Below are 17040 nucleotides of genomic sequence, written 5' to 3'. Positions count from 1 at the left end.
GGCCTACCATAAGTTAAAAAACGGGTTTTTTTCTGAAACTCCTCCAAAAACAGCAGAGGGAGGTAGAATTATGAAGGCATTAATGTTGGAAACACTGAGGAATTTCATAATATATAAAATATTATGTTAACAGTCCTGAAATGCAGTTAATTTGGATATTTAGCAAAATCAGACACTTCATCTGTGCTGCACTGCTGAATGAGAATCCTTTGAGGCTAAATTTCCTTGCGCTTACCCAAAGATGTAATTGATTAAAATTTGACACGCTTTTTAAAACTTGGTTTCCTGATATACAATGCAGGGCAGTTGAGCTGGAAAAGCTGAAGTTTTGGCAGGATGCCCTGTAGGCCACAGCTGATCCTGTGATTTTAGTTTTATCCACTGGGTCACTGTTAAATGCTTTTCTATCTCCTTGTACACAGCCTACTTAAGGATTCTTTCCATTAAGAATACTCATCTAGGTTGCACCAGCACTTGTTACATATCTTAGGAAATCTAAACACACCCTTTTGCCACTACATCTAACAACAAAACTTGACTACTGTTCATTGGCTACTTTTCATAAGAACAGCCATGGGATGTTAGGGCCTTTAGAGGGGCAACAAAATATTTTACTTGCATGAACGTCTGGATTCCTGCTGCCCTGATGTGAAAGCTCTGCCAAAGAGAAGTTGCCATGTTGTATACTCCAGAAAGCAGTTGGAAAGATGAGGAAAGGGATTGCTTTTTCCTCTCTGTGAAAACAAGCCCTTTATTCTGAAAACCATCTCAGAAGCATTGGTCTTGAGAGGGGACTGACAAAGGGCTGGAGATTAGCTGCAGGCAAGGCAAAATGAGAAGTTGTCTCCACTGGTGCAATTTTTCACCATTACTTGGAAAGATCACTTGCGGTCAGAGTGAAAAATTCTGACATTGCTGTGCTAAGCTGTTACCTATTCCATGCTGGCTCCTGGACATTGTAACAATTTCATCATTAAGTTTTTCAAGTTTCCCAATTATTGTCTTTGATGAAGTACCTCATTGGACACTTATGGTCAGTTTTATGGGAGTGATCTGGTTTCTGTGCTCTTCCAGAGCTTGTCTGGTTTTGTTCACATATGGTATTAAATAATTTATTTGCATTCTGTTCCAAATTACGATCCTTCTTACACTTTGAGCTCCAGTACCTCAGAATTAGTCTTATTTAGTACCTAATTTTTATACATCTATACAGAATCACAGAATGGTTGAGGTTGAAGGGACCTCCAGAGATATTCTGGCCCAACACCCTTTGTCAAACTGGATCGTGTACAGCAGGTTGTCCAGGACTATATTCAGGTTGATTTTGAGTGTCACTAAGGATGGAGACCTGGCAGCCTGTCCCACTGCTCAGTCACCCTAACAGTAAAAAAGCATTTCCTGGTATTCTGAGAGAATCTCCTGTGCTTCAGTTTGTGCCCGTTGCCTCTGTTCCTGTCAGTGGGCACCACTGAGAAGAGCCTGGTTCTGTCTGCTTTGCACCCTCCCTTGAGGCAGCATTTTTCACCTCCCAAATAATGTAGTGCTAACTGTCATACATGGTTTCAGTTTTAAATAATCCTTGTCGTCAAGTCTACTTTCCTGACCTAAGTATAGGTACTGTACTTGTTTCCTTAATTCTACATTTTCTGTAGATGTTTTCAGTTGTCATCTGCAACAGTTGAAGAAATCTCCATACACTAAGTATAGAACTTCTGGTGAGAAATAATTCTGCTCTGAATTTTCATTGGTTGTTTGAACATTTTCCCATTTCCTTAGCAATTTCGGTCCCTTTTCTGAATATCTTTTATAAGTTAGTTGAGGCTCTCCATTTGTTTGAAAGCTTACAATAAGCTGATGCTTCATACTCTTTCTTGCCTCATTTACCAGTCCTTCAGTATATTCCTTTTAGGTTCTTATGCTGCTCTCTTTGTGATAGTGTTCATTCGGTTGGTATTTGCCACCTACAGTACCATAAGCTGCTGTCTTTTGTGATGGGTTTTCCCCCATGTGTAGTTGTAATGGTGTTGGAACAACTCTCCCATTTATAACACTTCTCCTCCAAGACTTTTTGTGATTGTCCACAGTTGCCTTCTGCACCTCCTAGCTAATATGAACATGAAAAAAATGCGTCCAAAATCCTCATCATAGTGAAGGTCCAAAACATGCTCAGTCTGATACTATTAGATATTGATTTGCTGTGTTTTTAAGAGGTTTCCTGGTGGTTTTGGCTTTGTGGGCTTTATTTTAATGGACATATGCAGTGGGGGCAGTACTGGAGGGATAGCATGTAGTATCTTTCTTTTTGAAAGTGCAATAATGTACTTCATGCTTGTAGGACATTGCTTATTACCAAGCCTTATCTGCTGAACAGTTGCAGACAGAAGCTGCTAAACTTCAACCCAGCACCTCAGCCACCCAGGAGTTTTATGAACCTGGCTTAGAATCATCTGCTAGTGCCAAATTGGATGATTTGCAGCGTTCTTGGGAAACACTGAAAAATGTGGTAAGTTTGCATTTGGAGACTTCAAAACAGTTGGCTAGCTTTTAAGGAATAAAATTCAAATAACTGGCTCAGCTAATATTCTTCTCTGCAGTTTTTGCAGATGGTAACTTGAATTGTTAGTTGAGATATATTATTTTTGTTAAAATCAGCCATTAAAGCTGATAGTTGGCTTCAGAAATACTGGCCATTGACAGACTGTATTCCATAATCTAGTAGGGATATGTAGTCATGCTTGATGAGTAGGCAAAGAAGGCCCAGAATCCAATTTCTGTGTAGTTTTGCAGCATAGTCATTCAGTGATGTATGAAAATGGTCAGTCTTGATCACATGCTATAGATTTTAATTCCTTTCAGAGGCACAGTAGCTGTTACGGGGTATTAAGAACTATGTGTCTAGCAAGTAGAGCACATCCATGTTTGAGTGCATGAAATCTAAAATAATGCATGAGAATGTGCATAGGTTTTCCCTGCTTTATTAATTTCCATTTCTTTTAAGCAGCAGAACCTAGAATTTTACTGATGAAATTTTAAGTAAATAAATATTTCTAGAATGGATGTTTTGCTTTGTAATTTATACTTTTTTTTAGTGTCTTAAGCCCAGGGACATATGAAGCAGACTAAATAGGAGAATTTATACCTTCCATTCTTCTTCAGATCAGTGAAAAGCAGCGCACACTCTATGAAGCTCTTGAGCGTCAACAGAAGTATCAGGACACACTCCAGTCTATATCCACGAAAATGGAGACCACTGAAATGAAGCTAAATGAGAGTCTGGAACCAGCCAAAAGCCCAGAGAGCCAGATGGCTGAACATCAGGTAAAATCTTGTATGTGAGGACGAAAGGGAAAGTGCACATTGCCTGCTTATCTTTTGTTCTGTTTTTTTTACACAGTAACCTTCTTCATGGCTGGATACCTCAAACATATGCATTTATTGCTTAAACCTTCTCTATTAACTGTATGTCTTGCCTTTCTGGGCTTCTTGCTGTTCTAAAGGTGGTGTGATGGGGATTATTTTAATAAGGAGCCTTTTTGAAAGAAATAGAATAGATCATAAGAGTTTGTCCAGTTGAAATTTTCAGCAAAAGCTTTTGTCCAAGATTGTGTCCAATGGCAGGTATACCTACTGTTCTTCAACATCATTGCTGAAGAATATTTATAATGTTGCCAAATTTACTAAGATCATAATCAATACTGATGCACTGTATATTGATCAAAATTAATTTTTCACTTTGTTAAGCAAAACAAACCGAAAGCACGCAAAAATTCCCTCAAGGGAAATCTCAAGAAATAATTATCTGATTAATAAGAGAATACTGACATAGGTCTGAGTTGCAATCACGTAAGCCTTCTATCTTATAGGTTGAATCTATGTTGTCTGTCCAGATTCAGAGATTTATTCCATGGTGCAAAATCAGTTCCTACTCTTATTCTTATACTGTGAACCATTTTTCAATACACCTATAAAAGGAAGGTACCATGGAATAAATCTCTGAATATTTACATCTATGGCTAGATGTTCTTTATCCAGTTAGAAAGTTTTAGGCTGGAAGCTAAAACATGCCCCTAATTTTCTCTCACAAACACACACTCACTTACGTGTTCAATATCTTTACTGTGAATACTAGAATGCCCTACAGATAATTTATTGGAAGAATAAATTTCCAATTTCCCAAATAATTCCTTGTGATATGTCTGAAATTCAAGATATGTAATTAAATCCATATTTAAGTAACCAGATAAATGATCCTAACTCAAGCCTCTAAAAGCAGGACTCAGTCCTTATGGAATAACTGTTTCTGCCATTCTGGTAGTGATGCTCTGCTCTACTCTGTGTTCCTGGTACTCCCCCGAGATAGTTGTCTTGAATTTTATATTTAGTCTATGTCTCCTGAAGTACTTCCTTCTCACTGGTAAATGAAGCAAATGCATTCCCTGCTCTCATTTCTTAATAGGCTTTGATGGATGAGATTTTAATGTTGCAAGAAGAAATCAGTGAGCTTCAGACATCATTGGCTCAGGAGCTTGTTTCAGAACCACTTGATGCAGAAGGTGCTGATCAAATGGCATTGCAGTCCACCCTCACTGTCTTGGCAGAGCGAATGGCCACAATTCGAATGAAGGCATCAGGAAAACGACAGCTATTAGAGGTACAAGAAAAATCATCACAAATACTTTTAGTCACCATAAAAAAAAAAATTCATTTTCAGTTCTGCTTATTTCTCACAATTCCTTTCAGTAATAAATAACCAGTATTTTTTTAGTGAGCCCCTCATCTTATTGCTAAGCGATAAGCAGCCAGAAAGAACTTGGAACACACAAATATTATATATGTTCCAAGTTTCTTCTGGCTGTATATAGCCATATGGAGATATATATACACACACTCAAATATATATGTGTGTGTGTATATATATATATATATATATATATATATATATATGTGTGTGTGTGTGTGTATCTGTGTGTGTGTGTGCATAAATGATGTGCAGATATTAACAGACACATTGTCTACAATATACTTTTGAGGAATCATCTCTCCAAGCTGCTAGACAAGAGAAGAGGGAAGCTTAAAACAAGAAACATCTCCTCTTCCAAATCTTTGCGTTGTTGTCTATGCTCACCTTTCCAGTGATTTTCATGCAAACTTTTTTTCATGGAAGATGCACCCTTTTATTTCTTTGCCTACCAACTTTACCAAGGAAGATGCACCCTTTTATTTCTTTGCCTACCAACTTTACCAAGGAAGATGCACCCTTTTATTTCTTTGCCTACCAACTTTACCAAAAATCTTTTAATTCTAAGGGTATTTTTACAAGCCCTTTACAAATAGGTATGTTGCTGCATATGTTATACAGGTGAGAACATGCAATCATGCTAAAGCTGGTTACAGTTTGGCTACTTTGAACAGTGCGGGACAGCTTTATTTCTGTACTGTTAAGAACTGCAGCAGTGAATTCAGAAACACGGCAAGTACTGCCTTCATATTTTCCATCATAATTGATTCAGAGAAGCAGAGTGAGAATTAGCTGTGTAGATCTAAGGTGTGGTGCTTAGTGACCAGCTGAGTTTAAACCAAGACACTGGATTACAGGAGAGTCTCAGGGTGCTTCAGCTGCTTTAGTTCTGTCCAGTCACCTAGGACAGTGAACAGGTCATTAGAAAATATCTTTTTTAGTTTTAAATAACAAAGTTGCACTTAGCTCCTCCTTCCCAGAAGAAAAATAACTTTTAATTAAAAATGAGGGGTTGGAAGTAGAATAGGGGATCTAGCTGTTTATCGCTTTCACCCCATACAGGATCTAACAAACATATTGGTAGCATTTAGGAAACGCTAACTAATAATTTCAAGATAAAGCATAACTCATATATTACTCTTAACTGTGATTAGGATACTTTGGCACCATACCACAAGTATTCCCTAATAATCCTGGCTAGGAAATATACATGATATGTGGACAACATTAAGTAATTTAACCTGTGTATTTCATAGTTCTGATTTCACAGATAAAATCTTACAGAGCACCCCAGAGAAGTAAATGTAGAAATAAAGATTAAAGAGATTATTAAAATATTTTGCTGTTGAGGGTGTGGACTGGTGATACTCTTCTTTCTGTGGACCTAATCCAAGTAACTAGCATTTTAGAACTGTTCAGGTCTGGATTATTTAAGACATCTAACAACTGTCATTATTCTTTAAATTGTTCTCACAGTAATTTTTAATTTTTTAATTGAATTTGAGCATGCGGAAAAGCTGTGCAAACACTTCTCTATGTGATGAAGTTGCCCTGAACATTTGAGTCTGAATTTCCTTACAAAGTGTTGTAGGTTGACCCTTCCAGCAGCCAAACATCCAGCCTTACTCTTCTCTCCTGAGATGGGTTAAAAATAGAAGGCAGACAAAAAGACTCATGGATCAAGATAATGACAGCTTAAACAGGGTAAGGAAAAGCTGTGCATGCAAGCAGGGAATGAGGAACTTATTCACTACTCCCCAGTCAGCAGGCAGATGTTTAGCTACTTTCCTGGAAAACTTGGCATGTGTTTCTTGGGAAGATGAACACCATAACCACAAATGCCCCTCCCTCCCTTTCCCTGGGCTTTTATTGATGAGCATGATCTCATCTGGTGTGGAGTGTCCCTTTGGTCAGTTCAGATTCACTGTCCTGGCTATCTCCTCTCCCAGCTTTTTGCCCACCCCCAGCCTAATGGCCTTTTTGAGGGGCAGATGGAAAGCCTTTATGCTGTCCTCAGCAGTAGCCATAACACTGCTGTGTTATCAGCACAGATTTAACCACAGCTGCAAAGCACTGTACAAACTGCAATGAAGTTAACTCTATCCCAGCCAGATTGAATACAATCTTTTCCCCTTGTTCCATAATATTTGCACCATACTTAGGTTTCATATTATCTGATACAATTAAGTATCCTCTGACCATCCTATTTGTTTTCTTATTCACAAAATGCCCTCTATTCTCTCCAGAACTCAATATCTCTGTTGTATTGGGGAGCACAGAACTAGACACAGTACTCCAGGTATGGACTCACCAGTGTTAAGTAGAGGGGCAGGATCACCTCCCTCATCCTGGTGAGAACACTCCTAAAGCAACTCCAGACACCACTGGCTTTCTTTTTCCATATTGTTGGGTCATGTTCAACCTGGGGTCCACCAGGACCCCCTCCTTGTTCTCTTCTGCCAAGCTGTTTCCCATCTGCTTAGCCTCCAGCCTGTACTTGGTGCATGGGGTTGCTCCCCTGCAGGTACAGGGCTTCACACTTTCCTTTCTTCCTGTCAGCTCATTTTTATAGCTTTTCAGAGTCCATCTAGATGGCAGATTAGCCCTCTGCCTAACAGCCATTCCTTCCATTTTGTGTCATTAGCAAAGTTGTTGGGCTGCAGCTGTTCAGCCAGTTTTCAGATTCGTATGGGACAATTAAATGGTGAGCAAGACTTGTTGATCACTCCCTGTCTTTCCAATGGATGGATGAGCTGATGGATGGACCGGGGCATCTGTGTTGCTGTGATGTTGATGCTGCAGCAGCCATTGAAATTTAATGTCCTTCCACACCCTATGGCTCAGGGATCCTCTGAGAGGCCAGAGAAGGTAGACAGCTCTTCAGGCTTCTCTTTACCCATGTGACTGTACCAAGGGCCCACCCATACTTTGGTCCTTGAAGTACCCCTCTTGTGCCTCTCTTGAGAGTCAGTGAAGCTGACTGCTGCCAAAATAGGCAAAGTTGCTTTCTTTTCCCTGCAGCTCATTCTCAGCTTTGTGTATTCCTTTTCTTCATTTGCATCTTTCTCCCTAAGCAAACAGTGCTGTACTAATTGAGCAAACTGAGTCAATGTGGGGGAAGCCCACAGGAGAGCAGCAAACTGAGGCAGAAAAGACCTCACTTTTAGAAAGCTGTAATAGCAGAGTTCTGCTGGAGAAAGTAGAAATAATGTGACTGAACTGAAACAGAATTTCAGTCATCAAAAAAACACACTCATCAATTGAAAGTAATATTTTGTAAAATATAGGTCTTAATATGTCTTAGAAATCCTGCATAGGATTTGTGCAAAATAGAGAGGAACAACTTTTTAGAAGTGACTGTTATGGTTTATTTCTCCTAAAAAGTGAAATATAATTTGTACCTCTAGGAAAAACTGAATGAGCAGCTCGAAGAACAACGGCAAGAGCAGGCTCTTCAGAGGTACCGTTGTGAAGCTGATGAGCTTGACCACTGGCTACTCAGTACCCGAGCAACGCTGGACACCACTCTGCTTCCTGCTGAAGAACCTATGGACATGGAAGCACAGCTGGTAGACTGTCAGGTAAAATATTAAGGCAGTTATTGAGTTGAATGAGCCAGCATATTTGTGGAGAAGTTTCTGAGCTCTTTAACATCTTCTATATGCTCAGTAAGCTTACTTAAAGGTTTGTGAAACAAAATATAGCCTGTTCTTAATTTCTCATTAGAGATTGCAAAAGCACTTTAGAAAGCCCACGTGAACATAGCAGTAGGAAAACAAAATGTCCTGGCTGCAGAAAGATTTGAAGTTCCACATATTTTAGATGTAGTTCTGTTAGCTTTAAAGGTGTTGTATTTGCTTCCCTTGCTGTTTTTGCTCGCCTCAGGCTGAGATTGTTGAGCAGCTCACCTGGCATGTATGAAAACACCTGCAGTGTACTTTCCTACATGTTGTTTTCCAGCTGAAGAACATACTGGCACTAGCAGTGATGAATGGGGTAGTGCTGTGTTTTCTTCAAGAATAATCCATACATACATGCAAAAATAAAGGATAATCATCAGTATTTACTGGTTTTATGGCTTGAAGATTAATCAACTCAGAATACCAAACAACTGAGAAAAGACATGTTGCTGCAATAAGAGTTTTTGCAAATACTTTTATTAACAAGACTTAGATCATTCATAGCATCCAGGTTCTCAAATTAGTGGGAGTTTTCTATTTTTAAATGATAGTTTAGAATTATATGATCGTTATAATTAAAATTACAAAAGCGACAAGAGACAGATGGACAAAAGATTACTTTTCTTATTAAAGAATGATGCTGTCAATTATTTTAGGCTAAATGAGAGTTAAGTTTCATGCAAGTCTGAAGATTTTTCACTGACAATACTTCCTCATTGGAATTTTCAGTCTGCTTAGTCTCAAGAGGTCTTTCATCACCTGTCCTTGAGAGCCCTCTGTTGTATTTAAATAAACCCCATGAACTTTAACAGAGCAGTATTTTTTTAATACAGTCTGTTGGAAACTCAAAAAGAAAAGTTAACTTTTTGGAAGAGTAGATGCTACTTTTCTTTTGCTGCTTCTTAAAATCTTAAATCAGTAAGTTTTATATATTTTTTTTCCACTTTTTAGAGACTCTGCCGATATTATTCTGCACATATTCCTTCAGGAGAAATATTTCTAAATTCACACTTGACAGTTGCTATGGAAACAAAAGCATTTGATGTCAGGCTAGGTTTTTGAGCAAGACTTGTTTGAACATTGAATCTGGGAGATCAAAATATGCACGATGTTTCTAATAAATGAATGGTTAATGGAATGTCAGGGAAGTAGCTTTTGAGAATAAACATGCCAGAGATTTGTCACTTTAAGTCTCTTTTTAGACTAAAGAGGATTATACAGAAATCCTTAAGTCCATCATGCACCAATCAGAAAGAGCAAATAGTGACAAGAGAAGCTTATCAACACAGCCAGAGCAACACATAAGAGGAGGTAGGAAGCACTTGTCTACGTGTAAATGAAAGAGGAAAGAAGTAACTCTGGCTGCATGCTTCATTTCTTGTCATCAATGGATGTCAGTCTAGCTTCTTAGCCATCCTTTACCTTTAATATGCAAATAAAGAGCATCTCCTCTACAACAAATTACTTGTTTCAAGTAACTTTTTAAGTTCTTATTTTGGAAAGGGTTGCAAACTGAAATGGCAAATACAAACATTTGCAAGCATGTTCTAAAGAACTCTGAATGGGACTGGAAGGCAAAGCAATGATAATCTGACTTTCTCTTAGTTTGGACACAGGTGAGGTAGGCCACAGGTCATCTTGCCTGAAAACATCACAAGTGCTGGAAAATGTATGAATTCGGGTCTTTGTTTTTGCTGCTGCAGAACATGCTGGTTGAAATAGAACAGAAGGTGGTAGCCTTGTCAGAGTTGTCTGTGCACAATGAGAACTTGCTTATGGAAGGGAAGGCTCACACCAAGGATGAGGCAGAGCAGCTGGCTGTGAAGCTCAGGACACTGAAGGGCAGCCTTCTGGAGCTGCAGAGGGTGCTCCACGACAAACAGATCAACATTCGGGTGAGTGGCTCCTTCCAGCTGTTTTCATGGTGGGCAGGAGTTTGGGGATTTCATAGCAACTTTATGCAACTGGGAAAAAAAGTGAAAGTATTGCACTGGTTCAGTTTGAGTTATTCATCCTTAGTAAATGGAATTATAGCTCCAAAATAAAGAACTGCCTAGAAAGCTTTACTTGATAATTTTCAAGTTAACATTGCTTTTTGGTGAAACTAGCCTAAGCTCAGTATCTTCACTGGAAGGACAATAATAAAATAGATAGATGATTACCTTGGTCTGGATATAGTCTATTCCTGTTTCCAGTCTGTTTAGATTGTGTATGGTCTGGGGCAGGATTACTCTCCCCAACCAAAGAATGATCCTAAATATGTGCTTTTTTACAGTGTGCACAACACAGTGAACAAATTACATAAGGGAACAATTTTTAATTATGGCTAATACTTAGTGGCATCATTATACCAAATACAGCATTATATAAGCAGAAATTCATTTAACCTCAGTCTTGCCCTAGGTTTCTATTCCTAGCAGCTTTGGTCTGCTCATTGTCACTAACTCATTGTATTTAACAGTTGCTTTTGGTCATTCTTTAGGTAAAACTAGCATGTGGAGAACCGAATACATTCAAGAAACCCAACCATGTAATGTGACTGACTGGTTTTGAATTTGCTTGCCCTGCTGTGACTCCCTCCCCCCCCTTTTCTTTTACTTCTTTTCTTGGCTTTGCTGTGCAAATTAAACATGATAAGCTTCAAAGATTTCTGGCTTGTAATGCAGATTAAAGTCTACTGAGAGGTTAGCTTGAAAAGTCACTTGATGTTCTAAGAACTATATTTAGTCCAAAGCAACTGCATATCTTTAAAACATCACATAATTTCAGAAAAATTGAGAAATAAAAATGAAAGGAGACATTCCCCCAGGTATTTGTTCCTATTACCTCTAAGATGAAGTAACTTTAATGTTATTCTTGCTTATTAAACCTCATCACTAGGCAAATGAAAAGTTACCAGCACCATGTGGGCGCATGATACTTTGTTCTCGTATATGACCTGTGAAGTGAAAAGGCATCACAGAGTTTTTTGCTAAATTTTAAAATATTTTAAAATGCAGTGATGTGATTTAGTTTACTTCTTAGAAGAGACTTTTGGATGATCTTCTAAAATCTAAAATAACAACAAAATAATTTCCAGATGTAGAATATGAATCATTTGAGATGGTACATGAATGCAAGACTCAAGTTTCTTTATGAATTTCAAGTATTTCTTTGACTTCATTTACAGATCGTGTAAGAATATAGACACAGTCAGTATAACATCTTCTAATCGTCACTGAGAAATTTTTTCAAATGAGAAGTTCTATGATGTCATTTTCCAAACACTGAGGACTAGAGCATCAGATGCCCCAAATTCTATCCAGTGCCAGTATTAACCTTGAGAAACATTACAAGCTAACAGCACTGTTGTTCATGCATGTAAAAAACTCAGATTTTTACATGTCTCCAGATGTTCTGATAACCTTGGAATAGACCAGCCTCCTCCCAAAAGAAGGAACCTTCTAAGTGGCATTGGAAGACTATTATTGAGACTGAGTTATATTTTCCTTAAAGTGTATTTCTGCCTGTCAGTGAATTTAAGTCAGTGTGAGATTTTATGACTTGCTTGGAACAATTTCAATTTTCTTCTGATTTTAATTAATGAGTGTCACTAGTAATACAGAAAAGGTGACTTGGATACCAACTTCTTTATTCCTAAAAAAAAAAAAGTAGTCAAACTAATCAGAAACATGCTGGAACAGGAGTGTTCCAGACTATACTGTCTCCAAAGGTAGCACTTTGAAACACACAAAATACTGTGTCTGTTATTGTTAATTCTGTGGTTTAGGGGCAATGAAATACACACTCCTTAAAAAAACAAAGAAGTAGAACATATTCTGCAGTAAAAAAACCTCAGTAAAACAGATAATGTTTCTTTATGTTTTATTGTAAAGGATGCATAGGGGAGGAATGATTCCAGTTTCACAAGAAGAAGTATGCCTCATATAAGTTTGTATAATTCTGAAATCCTTTGAAAGTTTAATTTCATCACAATCTTCTTCAGGGATTTTCCATTTATTTCTGTGCTAGACTGGACAGTAGCTGGGAATGACAGGTTCAAGCTTGTATTTCCCTGGCTGTTTAAAGGAAATGTAATACAGTTCCTTCAGACAGAAAATGCAACTGTAAATGCAAACGTAAGGTTTTTTTCAAACTTACATTTTATAATTTTACAATGATAAAATCTGGTTCACAAATACTTTTGATCTAAAAAGTACATACAGTAGCATATTTGAAAAACCTCATTGCATCAACAAATACCACAATCCCTTTTATACTCCTTGCTATTGTAGGAACCATGAGACTATTAATTATATGTCACAGTATAATTCCAAAACTGTGTCTTCTCAGTCCTCTTCCCAGATAAAGCGAAACCCAAAATGTAACTGAAATCAACCAGCCCACTCAAATGCAAAGAACTGGATACTGTTCTCTAAAGAAATGTACAAGTTGAATAACTATGGTCCCTAGAGTATATAAAATTAAGCAGATTTTTCCCCTCCACAATTTACAGAAAGATTGTCTGTTTCCTAATCTCAGATCTTCTTTACTTCTCACATACTATTTGCTTTGCCCAATCTGACATTCTGTAATAACATTGCTCACATTCCAACTACGTCAGCTGGTGTAGAAACTTGTTCCTACAAAGTAAAGTATCAGAGTTTACCTGCAAACTGAAACCTTAGTAAAACAAAGTTTTTTTCATAAAGCAAGGGCTAATGGTTCTTTCCAGCACCAAGTACTTCTTGTTTCTTTTTGCGCCTCTTAACAGTTTATATCCTCTAACACTCATCAGTCCTTTCAACTTCAGAACACTCATCGTCCCCCAAAATTAATATCTTACACCTAACCTTCTGCTACTTAGCAAAACTCTGCTATTTCAGTGGCTAGTGCCAGGGTCACTGGTGGCAGAGATCCATCTCAGTTGTTAGCATAAGGAGCACCAGGTGTGGCAAGTACGATTTCCGCACCCACCTTCTGCCATGCTGGTCCTTGTCTGATTTGAAGAATGTCCCCTGGAAGGCAGAGTGTTTGTGGTTTGGAGAGCCTGTTGCTGAACCATTTGGCAGTCTTAATCTATTTATAATAAAGGCCAAATTGAGGGCATAATGGGAATCCTACAAAAATGAAATATATAGACAAAATGGGAGAATTATTCAGCCCCAGTTTTAGATCTTGAAGCTTTCAAAAAAACCAAAAAGGTGCAAGCTCTACAGTCATCGTATGACTGCAAGTAATATTAAATAAGTCCAGAGAGATGTGTACATCTAAGTAGCCAGACCTACATGTCTGTGTTTAACATAACGCCAAGCATGTTAAAATACCTACATTTGAATACATTGGCTGCTAAAATTACTTAAACTTACAAACAACATGGACTTTGGAAGCTAAGAAGTTGATAAAACATTTTTTTGAGCTATTAAGGCATTTGTTCTTTTTTGCATTGCTTACACAGAAAGCCTGTCTAATCACTCATGTTGGAAAAACATGATAGAAATATGAATGGAAGGAACTGTTGCTTTTGCTGTGCTGTTCTAACATTCTGTGGTTTGATCTCTCTTAGTTTCTCTGCTGTTCATATTTCATCTGCTGTTTACCCAGTGTGTTTCTGCTGAACGTAGAGTTATGTACTTACTGATTAATAAATATTGACCAGAATGACAACGAGAATTTTCTCCTTTTCAATTAGACAAAAAAAATTGCTTTAATTAGATAAAAAATCTGACAGAAACAAACCACTGAATCCCTGCATTGCCTGGTAAAGCTGCACCCTCCTTTACAGGTGAAGGCTGATTTTTAGAAGCAGAACAGTCTTTAGAAACACATAACTCCAAGGTCTCTGAGCTGTGGTCTCTGATTCTGCTAAGTGCAATGATGCATGTTTATTTTTACATTTTTAGGGATGCTTTTCTTGCTAGTAACCAAAAACCAGTATAAGTCAGAAATCTAAAGTCATTGCTCACTTCAGAATTTACATGAGCCAGCAACTTGAGAGATTTTGCTTAGATGAGCTGAACCTGCCTGCTCTCTAACAATGTAGGAGATTTTTTTAAATCTTAATGTCTCTTTCTTACAGCAGGGATCTTTACAAGAAAAGGAGGAGAGCGATCTGGACTTTGTTTCCTCACAAAGCCCCAGTGTTCAAGAATGGCTGGCGCAAGCAAGAACTACTCGCTCACAGCAGCAGCAGAGTACCCTGCAGCAGCAGAAAGTTGGTATTCTGTTGGTTTTTTTTTACTCCCATCTTTATATTGCACTTAATGCTATAGCTGAGCCACTCTTGTTAATATTTCCACTGAAATATTCATTTTTACACTGTTTCATACTCACTGCTTTGGTAATGATGTATCTGAGTTCCCTATGTTATATCTGTAACAGGCAGGCTAGACTTCCTGGATGACCATGGTCAATTTACATAATCAGTAGAATAAAATTTGTCCGTCAGCAGAATAAAATTGAATCAACCATTTAAGTTACTCTAAAGAGAGATGATAATAGACAAAATAATAACTTTGTCTTCATACAAGCAAAGATACACATATTACGTTATATATTGTGTTGAATGATTTGAAGATATTCTCACTAGGGTAGGTTCCAGAAAGTGCATTGTATCAGTTCATTAGTTCAGTAATCCAGTTTATATACCCAATTTTTCTGTGTCCCTGGCTGGAGATTTTGGACTACTTTTGGTGTTCAAGCAAGCCATTTCAGAAGTAGCTCAGCTAACTTGGCATGACAGTTAAACAAGGTAAACATATCCTTCCAAGGCAAAACCAGTCTGTTTGAGATTTGTTCTGTTTTTTGTAACTTGCTGTGTTACAGGAGCTGGAACAGGAACTAGAAGAGCAGAAGAATCTGCTTCGATCAGTAGCATGCCGTGGAGGAGAGATCCTAACGCAGCAAAGCTCTACTGAAGGGCTGTCTATAAGGTGTGCTTTCATGTGTTGTTCAAAAAGTAAATTTCTATGACTGTACTTTGTCATCCCTATGCTTACATCCCTCTTCTGCTCATAGTCCTCTAATTTTTGTTTTATTATTCTATGCAGCACCTAGGCTGCTGAAGTCCTGGTTTATAATTCAGGAGTCTGATAATACACAAAATATTTTGTGATAATAGATCACCTTCAGCATTTAGAAATGCCCTTTAATTCTTATTATCAGGAATCACACTAAAATTAAAGACTAGGGAGACTCATTAGACAAGCAGTTACTGTAACTTTATGGACCAGCACTGGTGTGTGAATCACATCTACCTAAAGCATTGGCATCTGCCATTTTAACAGATCTTCCCAGATGAGATACTCATTGCTTAATTTTATTTTTCCTGCATTTAGCAAGTATTTTTCCTTTTGAAGCCTTAATTCAAATGCCAGAAAGTACTTAACCAGTCTCCTTCTGTTTGAGGTTTACTTCTGTCAAGTGATGGTGTACTTTAGAAATAAAAAAAACAAAAACAAAAACAAACAAAAAAAACCCCCACAAACAAACCACCAAACAGAAAATTCTGAATGTGATTAACTGTTTACCAAAGCTAAACTCATATGCTTGTCCTTCATTAAACTATGTCTGCCATTTTGAGAAAGGAGGTGAGGAAGGAGTCAGATAAAATATTTATTTTAATTCATGCTTTTAACTAAAACCTCTTTGTAGGTTACATTTCAGTGTAGTATATATTCAGTCTAGTTTGGGGATTTTTTTACTCATTTTGGGTACTTGCAGCTTCAAAGAGTCTTTTCAAAAGTACATTTTATTTCATCAGATAAGAACTTCTTGCTGTTCAAACCAGCCTTTGTCTTATTTTCAGAAGAACAAAACCAAAATCAACAAGTCAGAGCTATATAAAGTAGCACTTTATTTAAATGTAGAATTTCCTAATGGAAAATTATAACTTTAAATGGTTATAACTTTTGCATTTATTAAACCTTTATGCTTCTTCTGATTCAGTGAGAAGCCTGATGTACTCTCTGAGGAATTAGCCTTAGAAGGTGAGAAGCCATCATCTGAAGAACAGATGAAGAGGAAATGGGAAAGCCTGAACCAGGAATTCAGTACCAAGCAGAGACTGCTCCAGAAAGCTTTGGAAAAAGAACAGCTGGTAACTTTTTTAAATGTCTCTTTCCATTTTCTCTTTGAAAGTAGTTGTTACAACAAGAGGTACAATATGTAGATCCATTAAGGTGCTGTAGTTAATGCATGAGATATGGAGCAATTTATTTTTGTGACACCTTCAAAAACTGTTAAATATTGGCACCAGCACTGCTCATGCTAAAAGTGATTTGATTTGCATTCCCATCAGGTTAATGAACTAGAAAGGAAGAAAGAGCTCAGACATAATGTTTATCTACTTATCTAACTCAGGATAATTCTGTAACAAATCATCCCTCTGGAAGTGATCAGTACTCTGGCAACAGCTTAGAGGAAAACTGTTATTTTCAGTTTGAATTTATTGGTTACATTCAATTCTTGATCTTAGTGGATGAGGAATTTCAGGAACAGTATTTCTACTGAAAGAAATGGGGATTAATCAGTTAAACTGGGGACAAACCAAAGTCTATATTGACATACATCTTCCATTTTATTGTTAATAGACCGAAATCCACTCTTTTTTTTTGTATAACACTCCATTAATCAGCTTCCAAA

At 37.6% G+C, this 17040-nt stretch overlaps 1 protein-coding gene across 24 annotated transcripts in view; it reads left to right on the top strand.

Annotated features, from left to right (window-relative positions):
- SYNE1 (spectrin repeat containing nuclear envelope protein 1) overlaps positions 1 to 17040 on the top strand; it is a 289553-nt gene that overhangs the window by 197067 nt on the left and 75446 nt on the right. For 19 of the 24 annotated variants that reach the window (XM_068184611.1, XM_068184610.1, XM_068184631.1 and 16 more), the window contains 8 exons: positions 2336 to 2503; positions 3157 to 3318; positions 4457 to 4651; positions 8146 to 8319; positions 10122 to 10313; positions 14477 to 14611; positions 15223 to 15329; positions 16345 to 16495. In XM_068184611.1, the coding sequence (XP_068040712.1) occupies positions 2336 to 2503; positions 3157 to 3318; positions 4457 to 4651; positions 8146 to 8319; positions 10122 to 10313; positions 14477 to 14611; positions 15223 to 15329; positions 16345 to 16495 (1284 nt within the window). The remainder of the gene's footprint in view (positions 1 to 2335; positions 2504 to 3156; positions 3319 to 4456; positions 4652 to 8145; positions 8320 to 10121; positions 10314 to 14476; positions 14612 to 15222; positions 15330 to 16344; positions 16496 to 17040) is intronic. The other 5 variants (XM_068184632.1, XM_068184609.1, XM_068184618.1 and 2 more) reach the window with 2 other exon arrangements.

Source organism: Anomalospiza imberbis, chromosome 3 (genome assembly GCF_031753505.1).
Source record: "Anomalospiza imberbis isolate Cuckoo-Finch-1a 21T00152 chromosome 3, ASM3175350v1, whole genome shotgun sequence".
Lineage (NCBI taxonomy): Eukaryota > Metazoa > Chordata > Aves > Passeriformes > Viduidae > Anomalospiza > Anomalospiza imberbis.
Note: the sequence above shows the minus strand (reverse complement) of the source record. Positions and strands in the feature narration are given on the sequence as shown.